At 52.9% G+C, this 16,163-nt stretch overlaps 1 protein-coding gene across 1 annotated transcript in view; it reads right to left on the bottom strand.

Annotated features, from left to right (window-relative positions):
- CD9 (CD9 molecule) overlaps positions 1–10,378 on the bottom strand; it is a 31,543-nt gene extending 21,165 nt beyond the window's left edge. Inside the window, exon 1 of the mRNA XM_045781191.2 lies at positions 10,166–10,378. Within this exon, the coding sequence (XP_045637147.1) occupies positions 10,166–10,231 (66 nt within the window). The 5' untranslated portion in view covers positions 10,232–10,378. The remainder of the gene's footprint in view (positions 1–10,165) is intronic.
- Positions 10,379–16,163: the final 5,785 nt, after the last annotated feature.

The following is a 16,163-nucleotide window of genomic DNA, read 5'->3' as shown; positions in this document are numbered from 1 at the left end:
TTAAAAAATGTGCTTAGTTTCCCCAAGATTCCTTGGGCTTACCTGCACTGCTGACGTCCTAAGCACCTGCTTAGCTGCCCCGCTGCCCTTGCAGGGGTTCACTTTCTGGGGATTCTGTGCCCTTGGCGGGGGGGGGGGGGTGGGTTCTCCTGGGCAGAGGGGCTCAACAGCTACAGCGTACGGGTGTCATCAGGTTGCTAAGCGGGACTCTTTGGGGCCACGGTGTATTCCAGCCTGGCCTCAGGCTGGTGCACAGCTAAGAGGGGAACATGCCCTATACGAGCAACAGTGGGATTTCCCAGGGAGAAGAGGAATATAAGGGAGCTAGACTTCTACGAGAAGGCCCTGCTGCCTCTTCTGAATCTAAAAGGGCTGGGAGGACTGCCTTATACCCTTTGAAGTAGTTAGGCTCATCCCAGTTGGAGATGAGGAAAAGGGCTCAGAGAGGTAAAGTTGCCCAAGGTCACAGAGCAGGTATGGAGCAAGTTAGCCATCCGCTCTCTCCCTCTGCCACAGGCACAGCACGGGCCATGCAGAGGTCAGTTACTTGACTGCCTGGCTCATGCCTGGTGGAAGGGAGCTAGCGAGGTCCCCTCTCTGGGGTGCGGCTGGGGATGAAGGGCCTTGTAAGCTTTTTTTCGGCACACCTTTCTGGTAATTTGGCAGCGACCTGGTCTGAACAAGTTCAAGAGTTGAGAAATCCTCCCTTCCAAGGACAAAGTCAGCATCCTTTAAAAACCAGAACCCTATTCTGCCCAAGAGAGAAGAAAAGTTTTAGCTAATATGGTGTGTTAATATTAAGTAGTTTGGGGATGAAGAATCCAAAGGAGGGCCTCTGCCCAAGATAACCTTTTCTAAACAAGAAACCTCACTGCAAGTTTCCACTGCCTGCTCGCCAGACACGGAGCACACATCAGACAGTCCATAAATCTGTTTTCTGCTGAAAGCAGGCATTCTGATCTTAACCAGAATCATCTGATGTGGGGGATTGTTTTGGGGATGTTTTGCTTTAAATTCCAGAATACCACACATTTGTTTTCCATTGTGTATGCCTAAGATGCCTGGTGATCACACACACACACACACACACACTCTCTCTCTCTCTCTCTCTCTCTCTCCACTCTTGTTTACACACTTTAGCCATGTGGACCAGCTAGCTTTCGTTCCATCTGTGGGACCGGTTACCACTTGCCTGCATGACCCTGAGTGGTGGGAGATGCCCCTTTGCTTACACCTTTGAAGCCATGCCATGTGGTGTGTGGACTGGCAGTAGCTGGCAACAGGCACACCCAGCACCGCTCACTTAAATGGCCCTCCTTCCCCAGCATGGGCCGTTCTGAGCACAAAGCCAGGGGAAGCGCAAGAGCCGAGGTCTCCAACTGCTGCGTCCAACCTATCATCTATCCCCTCCCTTTGCCATGATCTCGGCCTTCATTTCGGGTCTCTTAATTATAGCTGCCATTTGCACAACATGGGTTTCAGCTTATATGCAGATTTTGGGGATAAACATAGTACAGGACTGTAAATGTGTTTTCTCTTCCTTAATTTTCTTAATAACATTTTCATTTCTCTTGATTACTTTATTGTAAGAATGCAGCATATAATACATAAGACATACAGAGTGCGTGTTAATTGACTACATTATCCGTAAGGCTTCTGGTCAACGGTAGGCTATTAGTATTTAAGTTCTGGCGAAGGCAAAAGTTCTAAAGAGATTTTTGACTGCACGGGGGTTGGTGCCCCTAACCCCCGCACTGTTCAGGGGTCAACTGTATGTTCCTGGCCAGCTAGCACCGTAACACTTGCCAGGTCCCACACCCCGCCTGCGGCTCTTCACCTGTACTCCTTAATTTTCACAACAGACCCACCAAGTAGGTACTATTTACTTTCATTTTTTAGCTGAGAAGACTTGGGCACAGAAGCAGCTCCTGTGAGATCACAGAGCAAATAAGTGGCTGAGCGAGAACTTGAACCCCGGACAGTCTGACTGCAAAGCCCAGATTCTCAATCGTTCTGCGGAACTGTCTTCTTGATCAGTGTCGTTAATTTCAGAGCCAGAATTTTTCACTTTCGTCCTGTCTCCCTTCCAGCCATAGCTGATCCTATTTCAAGAGTCTATCCTTAAAGGGTCCCAGGGGAGCCCACCTGAAATAGCAGAGGGCCCTACCTTCTCAGGACGGGAAGGCACCTGCATCGGCCACCTGGCCTGGAGGCACCACCTGACCCTGGCCTCTCTCTGAGGCCAGCTGCCTGATGGACAGAGTCCAGAGACAGAGAAAGAGAGAGAGAACGCACTTCTTCCTGCTGGCCTCTGGCCTGAGAACTTCACCCACGCCCTTGCTGCACTGGCCAGAAAGTCAGCGTGGACACAGCACTGCGCTGGGAAATAGATTCCCCAGAGTAACTTGGCATGTTTTCTTCTCTTCCCAGCTTTGCTACTGCTGCAAGCCTTGCAGTGCAGACATAGTTACAGCTGCCCTCTGGCCACCGTCCTTGTGTCCCCTATAGGAATGGCCCCAAGGGGAGGCCCAGAACCTCTGCCCTTTCTGAACAGCACCATCCTGCCACCAAAGGGCATGAGCGGGCATGACCACAGGCCTGTGTTACAGTCCTGGCTATGGGATCCTGGGAGGCACCTGCCACAGGAGGAGGATAATGGCAGCTTCTCATACTAATGGGCCCTCCCCAGCACTGGGAGAGAAGCTAATTTCTATTTGAAATAAACTTTCTGGGCCTCTTTAGGGTTATCTATCTTAAGGAGTCAGAGCTACAATAATATGGTGGGAGTGGGAGAAAGTAGAGGATGAGAAGATGTTCTCAGGCTGGCAGAAGGGAAGCTGTAGAAAGCCTGAGCATAACAGTAACGGATTTAAATCCACAGCCCCGTATCATGAGAAGCAACGTGAAGCATTCACACCGCATTGGGGTGAGCAGGACGGAGAGTCTTAGTGGGAAGGGTTTCTTGTCTCTGGATTGGAGCGGGGCTTCTGCGGGGTTGAGGAGGCCTGCCGCCCACTAGAGGGGGGCACCAATGTGAGCTGGGTATGAAAAATGGCACACCGAACTGCTCACCTAGACGGGAAGGGGTGCCGCTGATCTGAACATGTAAACAATTATGTCTTAGTCCGTCTGGGCTGCTATACCCAACGACCATTGATCGGGTGGCTTAACAACAAAAATTATTTCTCACGGTTCTGGAGGCTGGCAAGTCTGAGATCGAAGTACCAACAGACTTGGCGTCTGGTGAGGAACTGCTTCCCGGTTCACAGAGGGCTGTCTTCTTGCCATAATCTCATATGGTGGAAGGGAGGAGGGCGCTCTCTGGGGCCTCTTCTTTTTTAAGGGCACTGATCCCATCCACGAGAGCGCCATCCTCCTGACCTAATCGCCCCAAAGGCCCCACCTCCAAATACCATCACCCTGGGTTTTAGGATTTAGCATATGAATTTTGGGGGAATATAAACATTCCAGTCTATAGCAAACTATCTTTTATAAACACCAAACTTCTACTGACTTGCAAAGCAATGAGTTCGTAAGTATGATTTTGCTGATCTTTTTTTTTTTTTTTAAAGATTTTATTTACTTATTTGTCACAGAGAGAGAGACAGCACACAAGCAGGGGGAACAGGCACAAGGAGAGGCAGGCTCCCCACTGAGCAAGGAGCCAGATAAGGGACTCAAGGGACTCGGTCCCAGGACCCTCAGATCACGACCTGAGCCAAAGGCAGACGCTTCACTGACTAAGCCACCCAGGTGTCCCTTTGCTGATCTTTCTATATAAAATTTTAGTAAATCAGTTTATCATTTATCATGCTATTGATTCAATCAATATAGGTTTAAAGATAAAACTAGAATGCTATAGAAACCTGTTTTGAATTCAGTAAAACTGTCTGATTTACTTTATTGTATATTTAAGCCCCAGTCAAGGATTTCTGCTATGATCCATGTGTTGTGTTGTTTTTACACTTGGACACTGACATGCAGCTCATACTGGAAACAGAAGCCAAGGGCTGCGTCCTGAGCAATTTGGAGGTGAGGGCTTGGTAGAAGTCACGGGTCATTGGCCTGCCCGGCCTGAGAGGTGTTCGCTGGAACCTGGAATGTACATTGAACATAACAGTAACAGGATTAAGCTTTGAAGGGTGGCTTTCCTAGCAGAGCCAGCAAGAGTCACTGTTTCAGCATCCCTGCACAATACCTAACAAGAGGACTGAACAAGAAGGACCTTTAAAAACCCATTTCTGATTTTTCTCCAAGTCAATATTCCCCACACTTCTCCACCCAGGGATCTTTGCTAGAATCAAATGAATCCAGGCCCCTCTCCATCAGAGGACTTCACCGTCCCCGCTATTCAACCAAACTGAGTATCATCTCCTCAGGAGTCCAAATCCCCAGACAACCCCCTCCCCCAGGGGAACACTCCTCCCTTTTCAAAGTCCTCAAGGGCAAGCAAGGGGAAGGTTGGCTGATACTAGTCTCCACTTGGTGAGAAGGAGGCGGAGGGAAAGACAGAACTCAGTTCTTCCTAAACAAACACAAATCACCCAAACTATGGGAAAACCTAACTCAAGAAGCAAAACTTGGCTAGAAGCTAATAAAGTTGGATTCTTCATGTGGACTAGAAATACAGAATACTCATTAAATTAATCGAGAGTCAAAGCCACTCCTTGGGCAATGATTAAGCTGAGAGTCAGAGCAAGTATGGGTGGGGAGGCGAGCTCTCCAGCCTAGGCTTCTCTGGATCATTGGGGAAGTTAGCCTTTCTCAGATCACCCCGTATCCCCCCCCCCCCCCCACAGTCCCTGGGTAGTGGCGAGGCAACCCCCTGCTCATGGCTGAAACAGGGGACTCAGAACAGAGAAGAGGCTGCTTGGAAACCAAAAGAGAAAAACCAATATGAGGTGTTCACTGGCCTCCAGAAAAAAGCCCCCCCCCCCCCAAGAGGCAAAGCATTTTTCTGGAGGAAGGTCTCACTGATTTTGTGGAATTCCCTAAAAAGGTTAAAGTCCATGAGTCTAGGACAATGGCACACAGTACTTAAAAACGATTCAGAACGAAGTACTTTTTCGGGGTGGTGGTGGTGGTTGGGGGCAAGGGGGGGGAGCTGGAATTAGAGGATGGATGTAATTACTATAAAATTATCTCATCTGGAGACAGGATGCTGCTTTCCACAGCTGCATGCCATCACTTGATGGAAAATGAAAATGTCCCTGGACCAGCATTACTTTTTCCACAGAATGAAACAGGCAAGTGATCTGCAGTCAGACTTCAAAAACATAAAACCGTAAAAAAAGAAAAAAAAGTATTGTTAAGATTAGCCCTTCTGGTCTCCTGAATTCCCTCAGTTGCAGAGGACATTTCCGAGTAGTTGAGAACACGGGGCCAACGGGCTCTTGCCCAGAGTTTCAAAACCCCGGAACAAGTCAGTCACTGCTCTCCCGCATGGAAGCGACGGAAAGACTTTCTGCACGGCTTTGGTCAAACAGACCTGTGGTGGGCCCAAAGGCAGTCCCACTGACCCGGCCGCCCCCAGGGAGGGGGGAATGCAGAATATAAACATGCACCTCCTCAAACTTCACTCTCTTCTCCCCCACTGGACACAGGTCTACTGAGAATACTCCTTGTCCACCAAGGAGACCACAGCCACAGAAGCCACGATAACCCATGACCTCAGGTCCCTTACCCTTACCCACAGCCAGGGGCACCCAGGAAAGAACTGCCAAGGCTTGGGTTCTTCAGAAGAAAAGGTGCTTCTGCAAGTTCAAGGTGTATTATTAAGTTCCAAACTGTGTGACCGAAAGCCACACCTCCTTATAAAATTGAATCAAACCGGAAAACAAACACACAAATCAAACACGGGACACCCAGCTCTGCGTCTAACAGGGAAGATTCCCATCTAATACAAAAGGGTGCGAGAACGCGGACTCGTGACGTGTGAAGCCACAGAGGGCTCATTTAGCAGAGTTAGTTAGGTGCCCTGGCAAGGACGGCCCTCCGGGGGGCTGCTTATTAAAATGGTTCCGAATCCCAAAACTCTTCCTTTGAGTACAAAAGAGTAAGGTCTGGAATGGTGCCACGGAAAGGGGTGCCAAGGAAAGGGGTAGGGTGTGTGTGTGTAGAGGAATCCCCCTCCCCCCAAAATCAGGGGTCAGAGCTTTGTTGTTGACAACCATTGCAGGGAAGAGTGCACGGCAAGCCATCAAGATTCCGGGCAGGGGAGAAGCCCTCTCTTCCTTAGCACAGGCAGACACCTGGCCTCGCCTCACCTCTCCCCAGACCTGCCAGCCTCAGTGCAAACACGGCCAGCTTTACCAGAGCTCCCGCTGTCTGTGTGCCAAAGGTGGGGAGCCATTTTAGGCAGCAGTCCCAGCTGCTTGCTCAGCCCAAACTGAAGGCCAACAGCTTCTGGGGGAAGCAGCAAGTTGGGTGGGAAGGGCTTTTGCCCCTTGCCGACCCCGCTAGGTCCGTACCCTGGCCAGACCCAGAAGCCTGAGGTCTTCGGGTTTCTCTGCTGTGTTGTGCATTTTCGGAAGTGCGGCCGCCCCACAGTCAAACGTGGAGCTGCACATGAAATGGAGTGGGTGTCCTGAGGCGGGAATCACGGAGGTGGGGTGGATCACGAGTCTGGCAGTGATGCCGGAAGAGAAGGAAAGGAGGGGGGGGAATGTGTGGAGTGTGGATGCCTGCCTACATCCCTGGTTTCAATTTCCACACTTCCAGGGGAAGTGCTCTCACCCTCCCCATCTACTTTCTCAACTGCGGAGTAACAATGGCTTCGGTTGGAAGCTTACTATGTCTGGGGCTAGGCTACGAGGCCCAGGGCATCCCGTACATTCTCTCACGTAACCCCCAGTAGACACCAGCTCCGTCTGGTGACAGGGAAGGGTGGGACTGAATCCAGAGCTGTGCGCTGACCCGTGGGCAGGACTACCACAGGTGGCTGAGGGCCAGGAAAACAGAGAACCCCCAAACAGAAGGACCCCACCCAGGGCGATAGAGGGACATGTGAGGTTAACAGGAAAGAGACCAAGAATCGGGCCCCGGAGGTAAAGACCCAGTGTGCATTTCCCTGTGCATTTCCATCTCCGGATCCGGGTTTTGGGTTGAGTGGGAAAGTGCTGTTGCTGCAGGCACTGGGGCTGGGCTCACAGACTGAGTGGAAGGGGCCTTTGGTGACCATTTCTTTCAAGCCATTGGTTTTACAGATGAGCAAACTGAAGTCTGGACCACAAAAGCCACCTCCCCAAGGTGTCAAAGTGATGTGAGGACAGAGCTAGACTAATACCCAGGTCCCTGTCCAGATTTCCACTGTTTAGGGGGTGGGGGTGGTGGCCAGGCAGGGCGGTCTAGAGGAAAATAGAGAAACAACTGAGAGCCAAGAAGTTAGGGGTGTGGGGGTGTTGGATGAACAGATTGGTTGCTGGTCCGGCTGTGAGCATCAGAGGCCCTACTCGGGGAAGGCAGGCTCAGCTGTTACCTGGGGTCCCACGGGGCTGAGGCCGGCACAGAGTGTACCATCTCCCCACCCTAATCACCCCACTGCCACTGAGCTGGGCTTCTTCTCTCTGGGTCCCTGCTAGGCCACCCCTCCCAGCATCCTTTGTTCACGAGGTGCTGGTGCCTCCTGGCCTCACAGCTCTTGTGAAGGCCCACATCAGATCCCAAATGCCAAGTTTATAAATTCCTGGTCTCAAGAGAGAAAGGTAACTGGTGCCATCATAACAATCTGAGCCGTTCCCTTTCAAGGTATTTCTGAGAACTTGTTTCTGCCCAGCTGGGCCTGGCAGCAGGTTGGGATGGAAAGTAGACTAGACTTCAAGCCAACCAGACCTGCCTTCAAACTTACTTCTGATGCTACCCTGCCACATGACCCTGGATAAGTCACTTAACCTCTCTGGGGACAGGTTTCCTCACCTTGGTACCATGGGGATAATGCTTCCTGCTCTGGCTTATATCATGGGACTTGGAAGAGGCCTTTGCAGACTGTAAAACACTGCACAAGTGCACCCTGATACTCCCTTATTCTATCATCTCTACAGGAACCTTAATACAGGACTACTGAACAATCGTTAATTCAGGAAAACATAGCCCATTACCAGGTCCCCTTGTTGATCTCGTGACGGAGACAGAAGAGGACTGGGCTCAAGTCAGGGACCCAGGGCTTGTGATATTGGTTTGGTCTCTGGGATCCTGGGCCATCACCCCCTCTGATTCTCTGCTTCCTCACTGTGAATACCAGGGCTGGACTGGATGATCACCAAAGTCATTCCTAATTCTTGACCCAAACATTCCCACATTCAGTCATGTCTGTTTCAGATGACATAGTGGACCGGCAGCACCTGGTCCAGGCAGGGGCAGCTCTGAATATGGGTGGGGTGGTAAGCTGGACACAGTAAGAGACCGAGAAGATACCTCCCATCAGTCTCCTGCATGTGCCACTAGGCAGATGGATGGGTGTATGTGTGTGTGTGTGTGTGTGTGTGTGTGTGGTGTGTGTAATGAAGGTCACATCGCAGTCTGTAGTTCCTTCCTGGCCCCGAACCCCTGATGCAGCCTAGGCAGATAGCTGAGGACTAAGCAACAGCCTGGCAGGGGAGATTGTGCTGGAGAGGGGAGAGGAAGACTCCCTAAAGGACAGGGGTGGGGTGGGGTGGGGTGTGGTGTGGTGGGGCGGGGCGGGGCTAGCCCGCCTTCTCACATTCTTTTCTGGTGCCAGAGGTTGGTGAGAGGAGGAAGCCAAGCCTGGGAGTGAGCGGGATGGCTGCTGGGGGCTGGTGGGAACACCAGGAGGAAGGAATACCCACTGCTGGGGGGGGGGTGTCTCCCTAAAACAGACCAAGTGCTGGGCAGGGACACTTCTATGTGCCATCCTTCCTAGAACATGTGTTGTGCATGGTGACTCTTGCCAAGAACAGGTCAGTCTCTTACCATCAGCTCTGGAGAGAGGATTAAAATCTCAAGAGGTTTACCCCAAGGCTCACGGGGAATAAGTACAGTATATTTTTTGTTACAAGGCTCTGGTGGCATGCCTGTTTCTACAGCCATCTCTCTAGTGGTACAGGGGCTGCCTTTCCACACTCCTTCCTCCTTGCTTCTTTCTGTCTCTGGGTGGTCCCATAATCCCCCAAGAGAAGGTGTGGAGAGGACATCCCCTTTTCTGCTGCCTGCCTCAGGCTTTCCATTTGCAGATAGGCTGAGTGCGGCCAGCAGTGGGAGTCGGGCAGCTCCCGGCTGGTGTCCTGTCCAGGTAACCACTCTCCGTGGCCCCGCCTAGCCACTGGGTGGACTGGCATAGGGGTGTAGGCTAGGCGGGAGGACCTGGGCTGGCAGTGGGCGGATGGCACCTGATCTTCCCCCGGAAATGGAGAAACAGGACTAAAAGCGCCAACAGGCATTTGCCCCACCTCTCCCCAACTCTCCCAGAGTTCTCTCCAGTTCAGATACTTATCGCCTTTGGAAAAAAAAAAAAAATCAAGACAAGCTCGTCTTTCAGGTAGTTTCGACTTTCTCACGGTGGCTCAGAATCAAGCCTGCAGGGACCTCCTCGAGGGTGGAGGGGGTCTCCCTCCCCTCTCACTCAGGGACGGGGTCCCAGTCCTCCCTCCCTCTCCCTTTCCAGTGTAAAAGTGTCAACAGCGCTGGCCTGAGCTCTCCGCACCCCACTGAAGTCCTCAGAGCGCCGGCATTCCCCCCTCCTGGCGGCCCCGGCCACTTGTGAGACCCCACCCAGATCACGAACTGTACTGCCCGCCACAGTCCTCCTTGGCCAGGGACTTAAGTTCTCAGAAGTGGGGTGCTCCGTTTCTCCTTGCCGCCTTCCCCTCCTACACTCGGAGGGGCGGGGGGGGGGGGGAGCAGACACGATCCCTACCCCAAACCCTCGGCGAAAAAGAGGGCCAGGGCCGGACTCCACGCCCCAGCTCCCTAGGGACCCCCGCGTCCCGCTGCCAGCTCGGCTTCGGAGGAGCCCCCTACGATCGTGCCCGCCCCGCTCGTCCCCGGACCCGGTCGAGGAGCCAGCTGGCGGCCGCGGAGCCTCGTCTCCTCCCGCCCGGAGTCCACGAGCGCGGGCAGTGCCAGTTACTGGCAGCCCCGACCGCAGATAGGGTCCCCGGGACGAACAGGTGGCTCCGAAGAGGAGCGCGCGACGGTCGCGCTCACTCACCCAGAAGATGAAGTTAAATCCGAAGAGCAGGTATTTGATGCATTTGGTGCCTCCTTTGACCGGCATGGTGCGGGCTAGACTGGCCTGGGCCGGACTGGTGTGGAACTGGGAGGGCGCGCGGCCGGGACAAGAGGACCAGACTTGACACCGAAGCTTCGGCGGCTGCGGGCTGGCCTCCGGGCTGCACTTTTAAAAAGTGCCACTCCTTACTGCGCGCGGTGGCTGCGGTGCGCATGTGCGGTGGACCCCGCCCCCGGCCGACCCGGCCCCTGGCCCCACCTGCCCCGCCCAGGCCCCGAGGCGGGCTCCAGCCCAGCTTCCGGGGGGACTCGGGGCTCTACAGTCGTGGAGCCCGCACTCCCCTTTCCCCTCCTCCTTCCCGCAGGGCCCTCTGCCCCACCAGTTTGACCATACCCTCCTTCCCGCCGCCTACTGTCCCCTTTCCTCTCAACCGTCCTGGGATCCTTCCAGACTGCCCCCTCTCCACCCCCTCAGCCCCCTCCTGCTTTACCGAAGAGTTCTATGGAGACCTTGCCCTTCAGTTCTCGCTTTGTTGACTCTGGTCTTCCTGCCGCAGCCCTCTACTTTGGGAGACCTTTCTCAGGTCTCTTGGGGGTTGGGGTCGAGTCCCCTTACTCAAGGCAGGCTGCCCGCAGAATGAGGGCTCTTCCTGCTCTGGGCTCCATTGGAAGGGAAACCGCCTGGCTTTACTTCTCCTTGAGGCAGCTCCTCGGAAACGTTCGTTCACGGAGTTCACTCTTTGATTTGGCACATCATGTGCACGAGCAGGAATTAGAAGCTGGCAGTCCAGGTGGGAAGAGAGGTAGGAGGCTCATGGGAGTAATTTTCAAATAGGGTTCCCGAACAGCAATATGGCTGAGAGTCCGGTAGTCCTGGAGTGCCTCCTGGCCTTGGGGTTTAGATGCCCTGAGAGAAGAGCGAGTTCGTAGCCAGGCTTCTGTTCTTGCCTCTGCTCCCTAGCACCGTCCCTCTTACCCTTTGACCTCTGGATGCTGAGTTCTGAGCCCCTTTCTCCTCCGCTCAACAAATTTCTGTAACTCCGCACACTCCATGACCCAAGTTGAAATTCCCCATCTTGCGGTCCGTTCTCCTCTTGTGTCTGTGCTGCGCTGCTGTACCTGGCGCACGCTGCCCTCCTCTGCGGGCCTAGCCCTGCGTGTGGCGTGCGGTGTGTGCTTTCTGGCGGCCTGGCCCTACCCTCTTAAGTTGTAGAAACTCCGAGGCTCCTCAAACATTCCTCTCCTGTTTCTCACCAAAGGATGAGGAGACTCCCTCTTCTTTTGAAGTCCCCAAACCCCTTTGTATTTTTTTTTCCAAATGAGGTTTCCTTTATAAAAGCAAGAAACATCAGAAAATACCAACAAGCAAAAAAAGAACATAACTTAAATTTCACCCACTAGAAACAGAGGGTGTCGCACTTTGTAGCTCTTATTTTGTTGCTTATTATCACTCTCAGGTGTCTCACTGATTCGTTCAAAAACATTTTTCAGTATCTATACTCATGAGGGGAATCGTTAGCAGCAGGAGCCGCGTGTGCACCGGTGGGGGGATTCAGGCAGCCAGATGATGGGGCAGAGTACTGTTTGGGGCCACAGAGATAGGGCCGGGGGCTGAGGGAGCGCAAAGGAGGGGCCTTGACACAGATGGGGAAGGGCTGCTGCAGAACCAAAGGGCTAGCTGTTTCACGAGAGAATCTTCAGCCAAGTCTGGGGCCTGGGGCTGTCCGGGGTCTGGGCTGGAGCTCAGAGTTGGGGGAGGTACGCGGGAGGTCAGCTGGTGAGGTGAGGGGAGCCTCCTCTTGCTGTGTGATTTAGGTTGATGGCTACCTGTATTGTAGGCAGTTGTGGGGGGGAGGGCAGGAGGTGCAGGCAGCGAGCCCCTCCAGGATAAACACTATTGTTTGTCTGTCCTGACCTTGGCTCAGAGCTTTGGGGGATTATACGGAAGGTGACAGGTGACAGAGCAGTCAGGAGGCTCTAGAACAGGTCAGGTGAGAAACAGAGCAGTGAACAAGATGGGGTGATGGGGTGTAGGCTAGAGAGTGCAGCAAAATCACAAGAGAGGACGTGTGTTTGTGTGTGTGTGTGTGTGTGTGTGTGTCTGCGTGTGTAGGCGGGAGGCCCGGGGAGATCCCAGCCAGAACAGCTGGAACCAGATTATGGGGAACTCCATTCACGTGTTCTAACGCTTCTTGGGAGCCTACTGTGCTGAGGAAGGAGAAGCAGAGACCAGGGTTCCGTTCAGGGTTGCATAATACCAAGAGCGGTGGAGTGGAGGAATTTTGGTCATGCTTCACCTTCGTCACTCACCCTAATCTAGTGTCCACTGAGGACGGTTGGGGGAGGGCAGTATGTGGGGGCGGTAGCAAATCAGACAATGTCCCATTGTGCTGCTCTCAGGCAGAGGCCACCTATCTAGGGAGAACAGGTCGAGGGAACGAGGATTTTATCTTTTGATATTCTTCTCTCCTCTCCTCCCGCCACCCCACCCGTTAACCAGCACAGGTGGGAGGAGAGTTCAGTAAATATGTAAGCTAATAATAGAAACTACTTCTTAGGGTAATGTGCATACTGAATGAGGTAATCCCCTGGGAGGGCTTAGTACACTGCCTGGCACACAAGTGCACCAGAAATGTTAGCGATTGTTACTATTACTGTTACAGAAACAATGGAGGGGGGTACGGAGAAGCTCCAAGTTACATACAGTCAAGGGGGTCCTTATAATGTGAGTATGGCCATCTGAATTCTTGGGCTGACCCTTGGGTGTATTGTGGACAAGTCACTTCCTGTCTCTGGGCGTCAAGCTCCTCACCTGTAGAATGAGCATTTTGGATTAGGAGATGGCAGAGGAAGGGTGCCATTCTGACAATCTATGGTGCAAAAAGCCTCTGGGCCAAAGTGTGTTTATTACAGGCAGTTAGTTCTACAGGCAACCCGGAAAGGGAGAGATGGAAAAAATATGGTTTGCTTTAGCTGGAAGGGGAAAATCTGGGTAAGCCCCTGAGTCAGAGATCACATGGAGGCAGAGAGGGCTTCCAGGCTTTGTGGTGCTGGGAGTGGGAAACTTTCCCCTCCCTTCCCTCAGGGCATCCTGTTTCTGGAAAAACCCGGGTTCAGGCTGAAGGTCCACTTTAGCTTTTGTGCGCCCCCTGGTGGTAACATTTGAACACCCAGGGGCCAGGCGAGCGAATGACCTGCCACACCCATCTCCCTGGGACTGCTCATCCCTCCAGCTCTGGGAGGCAACAGGCAGGACCCACGCTCTCACGGGCCACTCACTGCCTCCTGGACACCCCACCAGCGATCATTTTGGGGCCTGTTTTCTCCCTTCTGCTGTTGCTACTGCAGCATTTCACCCTCCTTTTTTTAAAAGATTTTATTTATTTATTTGACAGAGAGAGAGAGAGAGAGACAGCCAGCACGAGAGGGAACACAAGCAGGGGGAGTGAGAGAGGAAGAAGCGGGCTCCCAGCGGAGGAGCCTGATGCGGGGCTCGATCCCAGAACGCCGGGATCATGCCCTGAGCTGAAGGCAGATACTTAACAATTGAGCCACCCAGGCACCCCCACATTTCACTCTCCTGACCATACCTTCTTTCTAGACATTTCTCCCTCGGTGTCCCTGGTGCTGTACCATCTTGGTTCACTCCCTTCACTTCTAGAAACTTCTTTCTTGCTCCTCTTACTAAGTTCAAATGCCACCACTTCATGAAGAACACCCCAGTCTTTTCCTGCATGGGTTACCTTGTTTGAATCTCCGTCGTGCGTGACTCATCAACCTTCATTATGTTCTCTTGTGGGTGAGCTCCTCTAAAGTAAACTTCATCTGATTAATTTCTCTGTTCTCTGTAGCACCCAGTCCCTTGCTGGCCCGTCAGGCCCTCTGCAAATGTGTGTGGAGAAACTGCAGAGGAGTGGGCCTTCCTCAGGCTTTGGGCCGCTGCTCTCTGCTCCCCTCTCAGCTCTCGCTGAGCACTCACCCCCCTCTCACCTTTTGTCTTTGGAGCTGACCTCTCCCTAAACTCATCATGGTATCCGAGGGCCTGTTGGGCAGTTCTACTTTAATGGCCCCTCACGTCTGAATCCCTTAAATCTGTGAGGAGGTCACGTTGTGCGCTAGAGGGCATTTCATGCATGTGATTAGGTTAAGGATCTTGAGATTGGGAGGTTATCCTGGATTACGCTGGTGGGCCAGGTATGATCAGTGGGAGTCCTTATGAGAAGAGACAGGAGGGTCAGAGCCAGAGAAGGAGATATGAAGGCGGAAACAGAGGTCCGAGCGATGTGGGGCCACGTGCCGAGGAATGCAGGCAGGTGCTTCCAGAAGCTGGCAGCAGCAAGGAGGCCAGTTCTGCCCTAAAGCCGCCCGAAGGAACACTCATTTTAGACTTCAGGCCTTCAGGACTGTAAAATGATGTGTGTTATGGTAAGCCACTAAATGAGTGGTAATTTGTTACAGAAGCAATAGGAATCTCAAAACAAATATCCAGACAGAGATCATGACCTCGGGGGCCTCTCTGCCCTGGAGGCCGTTCTCCTCACCCTCTCATCCGTCAGCCCCGAGATTCACAGCACCTGTGGCTGCGTCTCCCTCCAGTCCCACACCTGCCTCGCGAATGTGGCTCTTGCTTCTGGGAGTCTCTCCCACCACTCCTGGCAGTCACCACAAGCCTGCCCAATTTAGAGATAAGGAAGCAAGCCAAAGCAGGAGATCGTGATTTATGGCCAAAGATCAGGCCTCGGGCCTTCTGCTTCCAGCTCCGAGCGCGTTTCTCAGCCTTCATTTCTCCTGCCTTCTGTAGGCCAGGCCCTCAAAACTCTTCCTCAGCCCAAACAACCATCCTACCCTCCTCCTGACCCCCTATCTTCACTTGTCCAGTCTGCACACATCACTGGACCCATTGCCTTGTGCCATCGCTGCGCTTGGGCTGCCCTGGGCTGCTGTACTCCCAGCCATGCCTTTGCATTGCATTGAACACACACCCAGTCAACGTGGGACCACCCATGTTTAGTGGACAGTTCGTGAAGATGTCATGGAGAGCTGGAGGAGAGGTGACAGCTCACAGACAGAGAACACCATTCTAAAAACCCTTTCCGGGTGTCTTTCTGCAAGCTCCCATCCTGTGGGAGCCTCTCCAGCCTTGTCTCTGCCCCCAGCTTGGCCCTCACTAGCCAGCCTTCTGTCCACGTGGAGCGGTGGAGCACCCACTGGGCATTTCCAGTTTGTATTCTCCACTCCCCCCCCCTCCCCCGCCGCCGGCCCCCCGCAGCTCAGCAAAGCCTGTCGTATTTCTCAGGATCTGTCCTCTTTGTGGGGAGAGGGGTTGGAGGTAATGAATATTTAATATACTTTTGTCCTACTCCTAAAGCTTTGCTTTGTTGTTTCCTACTGATTTTTCCTGCTTGAAAACCTCCTAACTCCCCCTGCATCCACACTGTTTTCCTGAGCACTTGCGCCTTCTAACAGAGTGGAGGCTTCTTTCTTTTTCTTTTTCTTTTTTAAAGATTTCGTTCATTTATTTGGGAGAGAGAGAGAGAGCAAGCAGGGAGGAGGGGCAAATTCCCCACCGAGCAGGCAGCCCTATTTGGGACTCGATTCCCAGGACCCTGGGATCATGACCTGAGCCGAAGGCAGATGCTTAACCAACTGAGCCACCCAGGCACCCGAGTGGAGACTTCTCTTAGTATGTGCCCCATTTATGGTCTGCTTCCTCCTGCTGGAATTTAAACTCCAGTAGAGTGGGCAGTTTGGACTGTCCTGTCCGTAGATGTGTCCCAAGTGCCTTGAACAGTCCCTGACACACAGTAGGTGCTCAATAAATATGTGTTTATTGAATGTATGGAAAGCTAATGTTCCGATCTAAAATCATCACAAAAGCCCTTTGCCCTTGTCTTAACCGATCCATATTTACAATTGTCCCTGCTCTTGGGAGACTGTGTGCACTCCCGAGTCTACGCCTAAGTTCCCACCTCCCCTGC

Source organism: Ursus americanus, chromosome 25 (genome assembly GCF_024610735.1).
Source record: "Ursus americanus isolate L20-20 chromosome 25, mUrsAme1.1.p, whole genome shotgun sequence".
Classification (NCBI taxonomy): domain Eukaryota; kingdom Metazoa; phylum Chordata; class Mammalia; order Carnivora; family Ursidae; genus Ursus; species Ursus americanus.
The sequence above is the reverse complement of the archived record's forward strand: the minus strand, read 5'-3'. Positions and strand labels throughout refer to the sequence as shown.